Source organism: Stenella coeruleoalba (assembly GCF_951394435.1).
Source record: "Stenella coeruleoalba genome assembly, chromosome: X".
In the NCBI taxonomy this organism is placed as follows: Eukaryota; Metazoa; Chordata; class Mammalia; order Artiodactyla; family Delphinidae; genus Stenella; species Stenella coeruleoalba.
Genome location: NC_137152.1, coordinates 45,367,253 through 45,382,883, shown reverse-complemented (window position 1 = coordinate 45,382,883; position 15,631 = coordinate 45,367,253). Strand labels below are relative to the sequence as shown.

The window sequence follows — 15,631 nt, the reverse complement described above, 5'->3', positions numbered from 1 at the left end:
TTAATGTATGTTAAAATGATAATGTTGAAAAGTAGAAAATATTAAAGAATTACATATTTTAACTGGTAAAAATAATATATGCAAAAGAATCTATTGGACATTAGTTGATAATAATTAAATGGGTAGAAGTTTAGTAAACACTGAGCTTTCATTTAAATGAAATTTGATTAATTCAGCAGTCATTTATCTTGGCTAAAATCTAAGATGCTAAATATGTCTACTTTATTCATCTTTAACCAGGACCCTGGGAAAGCCCAGAATGCTACAATCTTCTAACAAAGGAAAGAGGTAACTATTAATCTGAATACTTAAAACAGGAAAACAGTTATGTTTCTTTGGTTTATTTATATAGCAAACATCCTGAGATATTCCCTAAGATTAGAATGTAGATTATAGAACAGCCAGGTGTCTTGGCCATACATTCCAAGGTTATACAGAGTAGGATGAAAATGGAGTTTTTCTGAACATGCTTTAGTTAATAATATTTTATGTCATAATTTTATTTCAATATACCACTTAGAACACACTTGTAAACAATTCTCTCTCATTACATTTAAACAAGAAGCACTGCTATTTCCGAAAATTAAAAAACATCACAATAAAAATCAGGTCTTGGGCTTCCCTGGTGGCGCAGTGGTTGAGAGTCTGCCTGCCAGTGCAGGGGACATGGGTTCGTGCCCCGGTCCGGGAAAATCCCACATGCCGTGGAGCGGCTGGGCCCGTGAGCCATAGCCTCGGAGCCTGCGTGTCCGGAGCCTGTGCTCCGCAACGGGAGAGGCCACGACAGTGAGAGGCCCGTGTACCGCAAAAAAAAAAAAAAAAAAAAAAAAATCAGGTCTTCCAGTTTAAGGAATCGTTGTATTGTTACACAAAGAGAATGATTTTGCCAGAATCTTTGCTCACATCTTCAAGACCACATTTTCCTTAAATGTAATGTAGCATATGAAAATTTCAAGTGAAAAGGAACTTACATACATCTTATTAATATCATCTACAGATTTAGGGAAGACTTACTTTGTCAAACACTATATTCCATAAAAAAAGGAAAAAAGGACTAGAAAGATGTGTAAAAAGTATCAATAGTTTCTCAAAATTATTTCCACAAAATATGAATTGGATATTTAAATACATTAACAGATATATTCAGAAAAATAGGCAAAGTGTTCATTGTTATTCAGCATTTAACCAAAACTTTGGAAAAATTCTAATCAAAACACCAAATAAACACAATTTCACAAATGGTCTTGAAGATATGGATTTGAATCAAAGAATGTAAAAAAAGGTAAAAGAAATTGTGAAAAAAAGAGTTAATATTGACATGTGTCAAAACCAAATAATATACTGTAATAGGAGAAAAAGGGGCTTTAGAGTCATTCAGATTCATACAAATCTCTACACAGAAATATATATGTATATATATATGGAAACTTTAAAAACCTAAATGGAGGGAATATGCCATGTTTAAGGATTAGAAGACTTGATATTGAATCCCAAATAAAATCCAAGCACTTTTGTTGTGAAAATTGACAAGCTGATTCTAAGTGCATATGAAAAGGCAAAGGGCCCACAATGGTGAAGATAATCTTAAAGAAGAACAAAGGGGGAAATTTACACTACCGAATATTAAAGCTTATTATAAAACTAAACTATGTAAGACTATGTAGTACTGGTGCAAGGACAAACACAGATGGAACAAAATAGCACAGAAACAGACTCAAACATTTATAGACACAATATATGCGACAAAATGGGCACTGCAGAACAATGATGACAGGGTAGTGTTTTTAATAAATGAGTCAGAGTAAACTGGATATCCAAATGGAGAAAAACTGAATATTGTTGCAGCTTACCTTAGGCCATTTGCAAAAATTAATTCCAGGTAGATTATGGATATAAATGTGATAAGAAAAAAAAGTTTTTAGAAAGTAGTAACATAGAATATCTTCATAATCTTGCGGTATGCAACAGTGTTATTAAGGACAAAAAGCACAAAGCAAAACACTGTAAAACTGGACTACATTAAAATTAAAACTTCTCTTCATCTAAAGACATTATTTACAAGACGGAAAAGAGAAGGATAATATCTTTGCCATATATTCAACCAATAAGTGCTTTTGTCTTGAACATATAAAGAACTCCTAAAAATCAGTAAGAAAAAAAGACAAAACACTTACTTAAATAAGCACAAGACTGGAACAGGTACTTTCAAAAGAAGATGTCCAAATATCCAATAAAATATTTCAAGCTCATTAGTCATCAGAGAGATGCAAATTTAAGAACAAAATGAAGTACTACTAGACAACCAATCAGAATGGCTAATGTTTTTTTTAAGTTGAAAATACCAGTGGTTGTCAAGGAATGAAGCAACTGGAACTCTTACACACTATGTTTATAAACTATTTTGGGAAACTAATGAATTTTAAACACATGCTATCATATGATCTTACCATTCTACTCCTACGTATTTAACTAACAGAAATCTATATGCAAGTGCACTGAAATATATACACAAGAATAGCATTATTTGAAGTAGCCAAAATCTAGAAACAATCCAAATGCCCATCAACTTTTGGATGCATAGCATGTGATTCTATATAGAAAATAAAATGAACTGCTACACTGAATAACACGAATGAATCTCACAAACATAATGTTGAGCAAATGAATTCAGGCACAGAATAATATTTACTATATAGTTCAATTTATATAAATTTATAAAATAGGCAAATAATCTATAATATTAGAAGAATCTATAATATTAGAATATTAGAAGAATATTAGTAATCTATAATATCAGAACAACTATATGTATAATATAGTGGTTATCATTGGGGAAAAGTGGGAACTTTGAAAGGGAGAGGATCTAAGAGGCGTAGCTGAGGAGCTGGTAGGATTCTGTTTCTTGAGCATGGTGGTGTTTACATAGTTCTTTTTTTCATGTTTGTGAAAATTCATCAAGCTATACATTCATATTTGGGTGCTTTTCTGCACATGTTATACTTCAATAAACATATTTAAATATACATCCTATAAATGAAAAAATATATGAAATGCTATGTGGTTGCTTGAAATAAAATAGAACAAGAAATAATAAAAACATATAGTTTCAAAAATGTTTACATATAGGCAGTATACTGAAAAGAATAATCAACAAACTCCAAATAAGTAAAAGGATCTGGTTCAAATAGCCATTGTAAGGGGAAAAGAACTCCTTTACATAGTATTTCTTGTGGAAAGCACCATCTACTAAGAATGTCAAGTAAAATAATAAACATCTAATTTGACTATATTTTGGCATTTCATATGAGGGTCTAAATTAAGGAAACTGCTCTCTTCATTGGTTGCTTTGTATTCTGGATGATTCTTTATGCAACTAGTATTAAAGAGACAATCATTAAATTCTGTACTACTGTCTATTTTATGGCTTTATATTGTTATCTGTAACTGGAAAATACAGAAAATAGTATTGTACAAAAAGTGTGGCTGAGGGAGATCAGCTCGGTGTTTTGTGACCACCTGGAGGGGTGGGATAGGGAGGGTGGGAGGGAGGGAGACACAAGAGGGAAGAGATATGGGAACATATGTATATGTATAACTGATTCACTTTGTTATAAAGCAGAAACTAACACACCATTGTAAAGCAATTATACCCCAATAAAGATGTTAAAAAAAAAAGTGTGGCTGAAATATCTATCCAGGCATTGTTGATCAAAGACTTTTAAGAAAGTAAAAAACACGTGACTCAATTGTAAAAATGTTCTTTCGTTTTTTTTCTAACCATAGTGTATCATATTTTTCAACCTTTGCAAGTAAATTTCAATGCTCTTTATTACTACCATTATTATGGTATGGAAAGTTAGTTCAATGTTAGCTGCAAACCCATGTTATATTTCACCTTTATGAAATATTTTTGTTGTGGTTGCAACAGAATATATTATGAATCATAGTCAGAAATGTCTTCCAAATAAATATTATGAAGTATTATTATATTTAAGGACTGTGTATATTTTGTATTTGGATTCCTATGTTTTAAGTTCTATAAAATGCCCTTCATAAAAATAAAATACTAGTTAGTCAATTTTTTTAAGTCTAAATTAATGACAATGTTTTAGATGGAGTTTTAAAAAATAGGCTTCTATATGTTCATAAAACATGTAAGATTATATTCAGCAGAAAACTTGATAAATATAAATGGATAATTTTAAATGATAGACTCAAATAGCTTTTTTTCCCTATGATGTTGATCTTAGCTACAAGATTACTTACTGTCTTACTCCTCAACTTTTCCAAGAGCTCTATCACTGATCTATGAAAGCGAGGAAGCCAGCCTAACTTTTTCCATTTTCAAAGCAGCCATAATTCTAAATATTTATCCTAACAGATCTCTAAGTTTTATTGCTGCCAACATACAAAGATGGTTGAGACATACTCAAATAATGTTGGAAAACATGCCCTGTGTGAAAAAACTAATTTAGTCAAAACAATTTTTAAATGGAGATAAAATACTAAATATTGACACTTGCTTTTTAACAATTATGAGGCTTGTTAAAATTTAACATAATTTTAACAATTATGATTCTGATTGAATCATTGTTAAAGTTATAACTAAATAATTAATAACTAGTGCCAGGAAGCCACAAAATATGTGAATTTAAGGGGAAAATGCTAAATCTTGCTAGAAGTAGCAAGTGTTAAGGTTTGACTGTAGTACGTGTCACCTAACTGATGCAGGTACTTTTGACAGTAAAGGACTCGGTGTGGCATCACTAAAGTTGGAACCAGCCTGGGATGAACTGCTGCTGCTACATTCACTGGACTTTCCAGGGTTCCAGGGTTCTCTGTTCTGGCCAATTTCCAAGCAGACAGGTGGCCAGTTTCCTTCTGTCATGTGAACCAAATCTCACCCTGAAGGTAACTTCCCACTCCACATTGTTAACAGAAGAGGGAGGTTAATTCTGTTTAAAATAAATGGCATTCTTTTACAATTATGCTATAAGCAGAATATCTGAAACCTTGTTTTTTTTGTTAACTTTCCTGTTTTTTCTACGTCTTAGACACAAAATTGATTATCATAAGAAAGTTTTATTTTGCTATTCTGTAACAGAAAGTGTTAAGCTGCTGTCTCTTACCTAGAAATCAAACTGCATGCTTGCTTGTTTACTTGGACACTTCCACCCCCAATCCAGAGCATTGGTGAACTTTTAGCTTCCTTCATGTTAAAGTCTAACTCTCAGCCTCATATGTTGCATGAAATTAATTACCATATCCTTCGTTCCAGCTAGTGTATCTATAGGAGAAAGTAAATTTTGCGATTATGTCGTATAATAGGAAAATAAATTTCACATACAAAAAGCGTAGGCTTTAATATTTTTTCTCATTGATAAAATGACAAAGTATAAAATCTCTAGAATCACTTCTACACATCTCAAATCAAAGACTGTAATCTAGAAATGAATCAAAATAAAGCCTACTTCATACTTGATTTTCATATTTTTTGCTATACTTTATCAAATCTAAGATACCTGTCAAAATTATAGTTTAGAATAATTTTGTTCTAATGTTCATACATTAAATGAAATATTATAATGAAATAAATATTTGATGATATTCTGTAAATTGATTTACCCTTATCAAAATTATGTCCACTCACAGAAAATAACTTTTACTCTAGTAAAATCTATAAAGTACCTCTTAGAATTCTGCAATACATTGGTTTTAATAGTTTCCCATCTAGATGATGTCTTTGAACATAAGGACAATACCTGTCACATAAGTGGTACATAAGAGGTAAAACACTGGTTAATGGATTAATGAAGTATACCTAGGTGTAATACCTGAGACTGCTTCACAGATTACATGCTCAGTACATAACGGCTGATTGGTACCTTGGTAAATAAGTATAAAGGATGGTATTAAGGGACTCAGAGATTGTTGGTGCTATTAGATCACTGTATGCTTCCTTTTAAAATACTGTTAGGATGTTTTCTTTAGAAAAATTGACAATTAAGGGTTTTATATATTTTTAAATGTCAGCAATTAATAAGAATGAAAAATTATTTTAGTTGACAATGTAGGATTTCTATCAAATTTACCATTAAATACAGCATAATTCCTGGAGAGTTATTCATGCTCCTTCTTTAATTTTTCACTTTTTTTTCTTCCACTCCTTCTAGGGTTATCTCTTTTAGTGGACAGGGGAATTATAAAATGGAGAGACTATAATAGGGGTTCTCATGACTAGGTTTTTATGCCACCACTTGCCTCACAATTTTCTCTAGTGACAGAAGTGACTCTGGCTAAGGAGCCAAAAGCCAATTTCACACAGATCTCCAGGGATATTGGACTTTGACGATTCTATTCCTGCCTGCTCCTGCCTGCCTTCTCATATGTCTCCTGGATAAGAACATAAAGAGAAAAATAAACTTAATAATCTACCCATAATTAACTCCTGCTACTCAGTATTGATTTATATTAATTATACTACTTGGTAAAAATGCCAAGGCCAATATATTTTGAACTTATGATCAACATGGTCAACAGAGTATCCGGAAAGAAACTTCTTTTTAAGCCTTCGTGTTATTATGCTTCCAATTGGCAAGATTTTTAAATAAACCAACGACTGAGGAGAAGCAGAAAGGAAATAGGATTAAATTAAAACATGTACAATTATTCAAAAGGAGTGATGGCAATTTTAAACCACCATCAACAGAAGTTTAACTTCGTACCTTGAAAGTATAAAAAGTTTCACCATTTTTCTGGAAAATGGAGTTGAAAGAGGAATAATTTGAACAAATTTGTTCAATGAAATCCTGTGAATCCATGAGATAAGTAACATTTGTCCTTTGAAAATTCAAGCAATGAGTAGAAAAAAATATAGTTAATGATTTTTTATTGGACGGAAGCTGGTTTAAAGAATTCAAGAAAGAAGTCACAGTATAAATTCTCTTCATGTTTAAGTAATTTATTTGATGTTCGCTACTTGTGTGTTCATTTCAATCCTCGACGCACGTTAACTGCCAGACATGAAAAACAGTGCTCAATCTAAGAGGCCTTAATGAGTGACAATATTTTTGAAATGTGCTTTATGAATACAAATATTTCCAAAGCAAAGACAGAAAACAATTGAATGTGTAGACACAATGAAATTCTGAGCATTTCTCTGATTTACAAAAGTATGCCTAGTTTTTGTTTATCACTAAATGAATAAAACCACTTTAAAAATATATGTGTGTGTATGTGTGTGTATACCCCCATACACACAGTACATAAACATTTCAAAGTGACAAGTTTTTAGTGCACTGCCAAAGAGCTACAATAACTGTCATCCATAGGCATTCACATGCAAACACTACTGGGCTAGTACACTACAGCAAACACGAGTTTTAGCTGAACTCCTTGGCAAAAACTCTTAAAAAATGGAAATAATAAAACAGAAATCTATTTCTCATCTGAACAATATAGAAAATAATGTCTTTTGCCATCTGAGTCATATATACACACAGTATTATCTAAGCTCAGAAAATAACTTCTTACTATACACACAACTGCAGTGTACACTCAGCAAATGTTATCATTGGAAGAAAATGGGCTATGAGGAGATCTGAGGAATAGTAGCAGGAAGAGATCTATCCATTAAAAAATAAAAAGTAAGGCATGGTGAGGGCTGGAATGCACATACATGGGAGTGGACTGGGGAGAAAGTAAACAGAAAGTAACAGAAACTAATTAAAGTGGAAAACAGCAGCTAGTTATGACACAGGGATAAATCATGAAAGTTGGATGGGTGGGAAGTGAGAGGTGAAAATAATTTATCTTCTTTGTTTTAAGTTATTGATATATATAGAACTGTCAGTCACTAGCCAAAGTCCATTTAGAATGTGCATTTGCTAAAATGCCATGAGCCACAGAACAAACTTTGCCAAAACTACCACATAGGGTTGCTCTGAACAACAGTTGTGAAGATGTTCCACAAAATTCAAAATGCTACACTCATATAAGACAGACATTTCACACAATATTCAGCTTCAATCTTTCCTTCCAACTCTGGGAAAATGCAAACAATGAGCTCTCCAGACCACAGAGAATAGGAAACCTTCTCTACTCCATTATCAGTTTCTTGCAACAGCAGACTCTGCAGTTACAGCAAAGTCTAACTCTGGAATCAGAGCAAAGATGGTGACAAATTGGTCTAATGAACAGGGATGCAGATATACCTGTGAGCAATATTTCCACTCCTGGCATTAGCCACAGAAATTCCTGGGGGGAAATAATTCGGTGGAGGGAATAAAGAGATTCCCTATCTTGCTACACCCTAACTCTCACAAACCTTGTCTGGACATGAACAGGATTAAATTATCCCAATTTCTTCTTTACAGTAGGAAGGATTGAGATGGTAAAAGGATTACATAAATTCATCAAAATATGTCAAAGCACATAGTATTTTTCTTTACATATTAAAAACTGGAAAAGATTAAAAGTCTCAGGTGTGTTAGCTATGTGTGTGCATTGCTATGATCCTTTGACAGCTAAGAAACTGAGGCTTAGTGAAATTAATTTATTCAAGGCCACTTATCCAACATGAATTTGACCATGGGTCTGTTTCATGTCAAAGTCCTGGCTGACAATTTCTACAACAGCAAAGCCTCCCATCATTAAAAGAGGTGTGGAAGATAAATGGGGAGCAGAGTCAAAACATTTTTTGCTACTTTTTTCTTTTCTTGTTAGTTCTACCTTTAAGAAACTATTTTGGCATTGAATAATATTTCTAACAAACTTTTATACATGCCTTCAACAGCATTTCTTCCTCCATTAATAGTAACTCTACAAGAACAATTCATGATATCAGAAGCACAGGTAATCATGAATTAATGCACCAATCACCAGCAGCTGCAAATATCACAAGAGAGAAAACCAGACATTATGTGCCACCTGCTAAAAGAACACAACACGACATATGAAACATTCCTATCCCCAAAATCATATTTCCATTCTGATCAAGTCTCTAGATCCAACTACCAAATTAAGGAAACAGAGGGTAGGGGAACTTAACACCACAGGGATGTAATTATCAAAACTTAAGACTGTGGCAAATGCTACATGTGAAACAACTTCCTTTCTTCAATGAATAAAATTGCAAGAAAAAAGACAACAGGGTAACATACAGATTAAAAAGACAGTTAAGAGGCTTACTGGGATTCTAATTGTTAAAAATATTAAAACAAATAGCATTTATGAGACAATTATAAGTTGGAACCCTGACAGTATCAAAGAACTACTGTTAACTTTAAGTATGATAATGGAACTGAAGATTTTTCCAAAAGAGCCCATGCTTTATAGAAACATATACTGCATATTTATGGTTGAAATGATGTGATATCTGGTATTTATTTCAAAATAATACTGGGAGAGGGTGAGAATGGAGATTATATAAACAAAAATGTACATGAATTGACAATAGCTGAAGTTGGGTGTCATATACATGAATGTTCATTCTACTATTATGTGTAGTTTATGCATGTTTGAAGAAAAGCACATGCAACATCACTGAAAAATGTCCTAATTTTTTTCAAGGAAAGAAGCATATTATCAAGGAATCATACAGTTGAAAAGACCTTAGAAACAATCTATTCAAACCACCTCATTTTATAAATAAGGAAATTAAGGCTCAGATAGGATAAGTGACTTGCTCAGGGTCACACAACCTGTCAGTTCCAGACTCAAGATCAGAATTTAAATCTCCAAACTTGTAGCCCAGGGCTCTGTTCTTTTTCAAACCTATAAGAAATGACTGCATTTAAACATTTAGTCCAGAATACTCTTAAAATTGAGTGTCATCAATAAAAGTAAGCCATGTGGCAAGGAATGAATAGAGTTTAGTTCATACCAAAAATGAGCTGCCAGTCACTGTGATAAGATCTGTTTCTTTCTGAGACCCATGGTTTCCTGCAGGATTGGAGAATGCAAACTGGGTTTCTTCCTCCTGTCCAAAGAAGTCAGAGTCAGGATGTACGTTCCATTCCGTTTTGGTTGGCGGCAGTAGTTCCGAGACATTGTTTTCACAAAGGGTGCTTGAAGGAGTCAGAGCATCTGTGTCTACTGTTAGCTTACTGCTGGGGGTCAAAGCTTGGGGCTCTTGACTCGAGGTTTTCACAGCCAAAGAGCTCAGAGATCCCAACGGCCCCGCACTTACACTTGAGACATCATCTGTATCTAAGGGACTCTGCTGAAAACCAGCGGCTGTCGTTCCAAAGAAGAGTGAGGTATCCAGACTTTGAGGAAGGTCACTGGTGGCCATCAAGGTCTGAGGGTCCACCGCCTGCCCTAAGGAATTATTATTATTATTAACAGGGAGTTTCCCTGCCAGAGTTGAGTTCACAGAAGCCACATCAATAGTCAAGATCCCAGAGTTCACCAATGCGGTGTCCAATACTGCAGCAGAACTATTACTGGGCACATCAGAGAAGAGAGACACAAGCTCTGCATCACTGAGGTCATTCTGCCCCTGGCTGGTAAGTTCACTGCTGGGCGTAAGAGAATTTGCAGCTCCTAGCTGAGCTAAGAGATCCTGGCGCAGGTTGTGCCTTTTGGCCATGTGGGTCTTCATGCTGTGCTTGGATGTGAAGAGTTTATTACAAGTGGAGACTGGGCATCGGCTTTTCCAAGTGTCCACATCCTGCAAGTGTTTCTTGGAGTGAATGTAGAGACTACTGCGAGCAGAGAACCTGGCACAGCAGCCTTCCACGGGGCACACAAAAGGCTTTGTGCCCAGGTGGGTTATGCTGTGGCCTTTCAGATGTTCGGCCCTCGTGAAAGATTTCCCACAGCCTTCTACAGGACACATGAACCTCCGGTCATCGTCGTGCTTCCTTTTGTGCCTAAGGAGTTTGGACATGCTGGTGAAGTTCCAGCCACAGCCCTCAAAGTCACAAAGGAAAGGTCTCTCACCAGTGTGGCTCCGAAGGTGAATTTTCAACCTACAAGCCTTGTCGTACTGTTTGCTGCAGCCAGGAAAGGAGCAGGAAAAGAGTTCCTGTTCCCTGAAGTGGGCGCGGTTATGGGAAAACAGGGCACTCACTGTGATAAACGTCTTCTTGCAGCCCGAAAATGCGCACTGGTAGGGTCTCTCAGGCTCGAAGTGGCTGCGCTGGTGGGCGCTGAGTTTGGCCTGCGTGGGGAAGGTCTCCTCACACACCTCGCATTTGAATGAGTTCTCCTGCTCATGGCCCTTCATGTGTGCTTTGAGGTTATACACCGTGGTGAAGCTCTTGCCACAGCCCTCTGCCGGGCAGCCAAAGGGCCTCAGTTTGTCGTGTGACTGCAGGTGCCTCTTGAGCTTGTACGAGGTGGTGAAGGTCCAGCCGCAACCGCCCAGGGGGCACTTGAAGGGCCGCTGGCCCTGGCTGCTGCTGTGCGTCAGCAGGTGCACCTTCAGTTGGTGCTTCTTGGCAAAGGTTTGTCCGCACTGCGCCTCAGGACACAGGTACAGCACCACGCCCTGGCCCGGGCCTAGCGGCCCGCGGGGACTCTCAGCAGCAACCGGGCCCTCCGCCTCCTCCTCGGGCGCTGGGGCGGGCGCGGGTTCGGCCCGTTCGGCCAGCAGGAGGTCGGGCAGCAGCTCGGGACAGTCCCCAGGCTGCGCGGCGTGCGGGATCCCCGCTTGCGGGGCGATCAGACCCCCGGGCTGCGGGGCAGGGGCGACCCCAGGCGCCCAGGCTGGCGGCGGGGGCGTGGCCAGGGTGAGGAAGCCGTTCTCGAAGCGCAACAGCAGGTTTTGTTTGTGAATGGTGACGGTGCCCGCGAAGGCCGCGGCGGGGCCCAGGACTGGGGCGGGAATCGGGGCCAGGGCCGGGACTGGGGCGCGGATAGCGGACAGGGAGCTGGGGCCCAGCGCAGGGCGGCCCTCGGGGTTCGCGCCGCTTTCGTGCCCATGGAACCGTGGGCCCAGCCCAGCCTCCTCCCTCCATAGGGGCCCTGCGGCCTGGCTGGCGCCCGTGGAATCTACGTCTCCACCCACCGGGTCCAGCAGCACCAGGAAGAAGTCATCGCCATCGCCGCCGCCGCCGCCGCCGCCGCCGCCGCCGCTGCCGCCGCCGCCGCCGCCGCCGCCGCCGCCGCCAGCGTGATCGGGCCTCGGCACCAACGGGCTAGGTCCCGGGCCCGGGGAGGCCGCGCGGGCCACCTCACGCTGCCGCCCGGGCCCGCCATCTTGGGGGCCCCGGAGCAGCAGGAGGCGGCGCGCGGGGGCCTGGCCGGCCCGCGGGTCAGGACCTCTGTGGATCCGGCCGCCGCCCCCGGGGCTGCCAGCGCCGCCGCCCTGTCGCGACCCGCGAGCCGGGAGCAGCCTCGGGATTTCCATCTCCGCGTCCATGAGGCTCCGCTGGAACCAGAATCGCGGAGGAGGCGCGACCCCGCCCCCTGCCGCGGGCCCGAACACGTTCCTGAAAGGAAAAAAAAAAAAAAAATGTGCAATGCGCAGAAACTGGCCCTATCAGATATTAAAACGTGTTTAACGCCACCGTGATTTAAATATTCTGGTACTGGGTGTCTAGAACAGAATAGAAAGCCCAGGGGCAGAGGCTCGTATACATAAATAAGTTCCACAGTTAATATTAGTAGGAAATCAAGGAGGTCTTCCCAGATACAGGGGAAATGGTGCTGGAATGAATACCTTAGCTATCTATCTGCTAAATGCAACATAAATCGGTACCTCACTACCGATTTATGTACCAAAATAAACACACCCCCAGCCCCTCCCAGTGCTAAACATGGTGGTTAGCACTTATCCTGTATTAAACATTGTTTACTGGATGGATGGCTGGATTAATGGATGACAGAAAATTCCTGAGAGAATACGCTATGTGTCAAGATTAAACAACCATAGTGCCACCAATTCCTACTGAAAAGGTTGTCTTTTAAAAAAATTTCCTGGAAAGCTTCCATATCCAGAACTGTCTTGAGCAATGTCTTTAGGAAAATTTGTCGCATATAAATTTTTTGTCCTGCTGGTGCAGAGACTAGATTGAGTAAGAGGTGGGGCCGAAGCAGATTAGCACTGTTCAGCCTAGAAATGCAAAGCCTGGAGGATGAAACAATTTATATTGAAATCTGGAGAACCCAACCCACTCCTGGGTTCTCCCTATAAGGTACACAGCCTAAACCAACTCTGCTCTTCCACCATTGGTTGCACCATGGTAAATTTTATGTCCAATCTCACAGCATGATGAGGACATTCTTCAGCTTACTCTAGATTCTCCAGCACACGGAGGTCTCTGGACAAGAGTACTAGTTAAATGTGATAAGGTTAAACCCTAAGTTACTGCAGTGGACTCTCCTGAGAACAAGGCACAGATGCCTTTTGCATGCCCAATAGCCCCAATGTGCCTGCTTGCATTTAAGTGTGGTGGCCTAGTCTCACTGTAATGTATCTGGCCTATGATGCCTAATGATCTTATTAATGTTGATGATGATCCTTCAATTTGTCTGTCATCAGTGAGTTGGGAATTGATATAAATACAGGGTGAATTAATCTGGCAAGAGAAAGGTTTAGAGTGATGACTAGATTATGGGATACCTATAGTTTAAGTAATCCCTTCTTTCCCCTCTTTTAATGATAATGGACACTTGCTGATCTCTTGATTAAAAGATCAAGTTTTTCATCCATAACAATTCAAGCCTCATCAAAATTTCTACATCACATATTTTTCTTTCTATTACATTTTTTGGAGGAAACATTTTTTTCAAATCTGAGGTATAGAGGAATGCATAAAATATATCTGCCAGGTTTAGATAATTTATAAAAGCAAACACCCGTGTAACCAGGACAAAGGTCAAGAAATAGACCATTGCCAGCCTTCCAGAATACATCCACCGTATTCCTCTCAATCACAAACCATACCCTCCCCTATAGATATAGTCGTTATCTTGACTTTGTGATAATCATTTCAGTGCTTTTTTTTTAATATGACTTTACAACTTTTGTATGCATCCCTAAACAATACAGTTTATATGAAGTTATATCAACAGAATCATGCTGCATGCTCCCTTTTATGGCCTGCCTCTTTCACTGTGTATCATATTTATTTGAGAGACTCATCATGTTGTTCCTAGTAGCTGTAGATCTTTTGTCTCCATTGTTGACTAGCATTCCAGTGCATGATTTTAGCAAAGTGATTATGATATGATTATTTCATTCTACACTGGATGAACACTGGGTTCATCCAGGGTTGTTTTTAGCTTTTTATTATGAACAATGGTACAATGAACATTCTTGGACATTTTTCATGGGACTCATGTTTAAAAGTCTCTTGGGTATACATGCAAGAACAGAATCACTGGCCCACAGAGTATGCGTATCTTCAGCTTTTCTACACGATGCCAAATTGTTTTCTATAGTGGTTGTACCAATTTACAATCCCACCAGTAACACAGAGAGTTCCTGCTCCTGCACATCTTCATCTACACCAAGTATTGCCAGAATTTAATTTACTGTTTTTTACCACTACTAAGTTTGGGCACATTCTCATGTTTATGAACCTCTTGGATTTTCTCTTCTGTGAAAAGCCTGTTCATGTTCAACTCTTTCACCATTTTTCTATTCTATTTTCCATCTTGTCTTTACTGATCCAATGAGTTTTTTATGTGTTTTAAATACCAGTCCACTGGTGGTTATATGTGTGGCCAAAATAGTCCTTTGCTTTGTTGTTTGTATTTTCTCTTGCTTTATGCCGTGCTTTGTGAACAAATCTTAGTTATAACATACTTAATTATAACATAGTCAAATTTATCATTCTTTTCCTTGTGGTTAGTGCTTTTCTGTTTCAAGAAATCTGTCCCTGCCCTGGGGCAATGAAAATATTCTCTATATTTCCTTCTGAAATATTTGTGGTTTTGCCTTTCACAGTTAGGTCATAATCCACCTACAAGTGATGTTTGTGTATAGTGTTGAGTAGGGTTTCATTTTTTTTCTTCATGTGGATATCTGATTGTCTCAGTGAACCACTTATTGAAAAGTCTGCCCTTTTACTCTTGATTTGCAGTGCCACATGTGTCATAAATCACGCATCTACCTATGTATGGGCTAGTTTGTGTACTCTCTATTAAGTGCCATGGCTCTATTTATCTGTCCATTTTAAATACCACATATCAATATTAATTACTACAGATCTATAAACAATTCTGATCTTTGGATAAGGCCACTCAATTCTGCCTTGTTCTTCAAGAATGTCTAGGTTATTTTTGGCCTGTCTCAACTCCACTTATATTATCAATTCATCAGAAAAGTTTCAACCAAAATCTTGTTTGAGGTTCTAATTAAGATTGCGTTGAACTTTTAGATTTGACTCCTTGTCAATAATATGGAATGTTATTGAATAGATATGGTCTATCTCTCCTTTTAATAAGAACTTCCTTAATGTGTCCCAATAATACTTCATATTTTTCCTATAAGAGGACATTTTATCCTAGGTACTTCATATTTTGCAAATACTGCCTTTGAAATGTTCACTTTGTAAATTTGTTGCTGGTAAATAGAATACAATTGGCTTCTGTATATTGATATTTTATCCTACAAACAGCTATCTAAACTCTTTTATTGATTCTACCAATTTGAAAATACCTGTAGAATATAGTGTAC

The 15,631-nt window shown here is 38.2% G+C and overlaps 1 protein-coding gene across 1 annotated transcript; it reads right to left on the bottom strand.

The window, feature by feature from the left end:
• Nucleotides 1-6,822: 6,822 nt before the first annotated feature.
• ZXDB (zinc finger X-linked duplicated B) lies at nucleotides 6,823-12,579 on the bottom strand. Its single transcript, XM_079910466.1, has one exon. It carries the CDS (start codon nucleotides 12,365-12,367, stop codon nucleotides 9,878-9,880), a length of 2,490 nt encoding a protein of 829 aa, XP_079766592.1. The 5' UTR covers nucleotides 12,368-12,579; the 3' UTR covers nucleotides 6,823-9,877.
• Nucleotides 12,580-15,631: the final 3,052 nt, after the last annotated feature.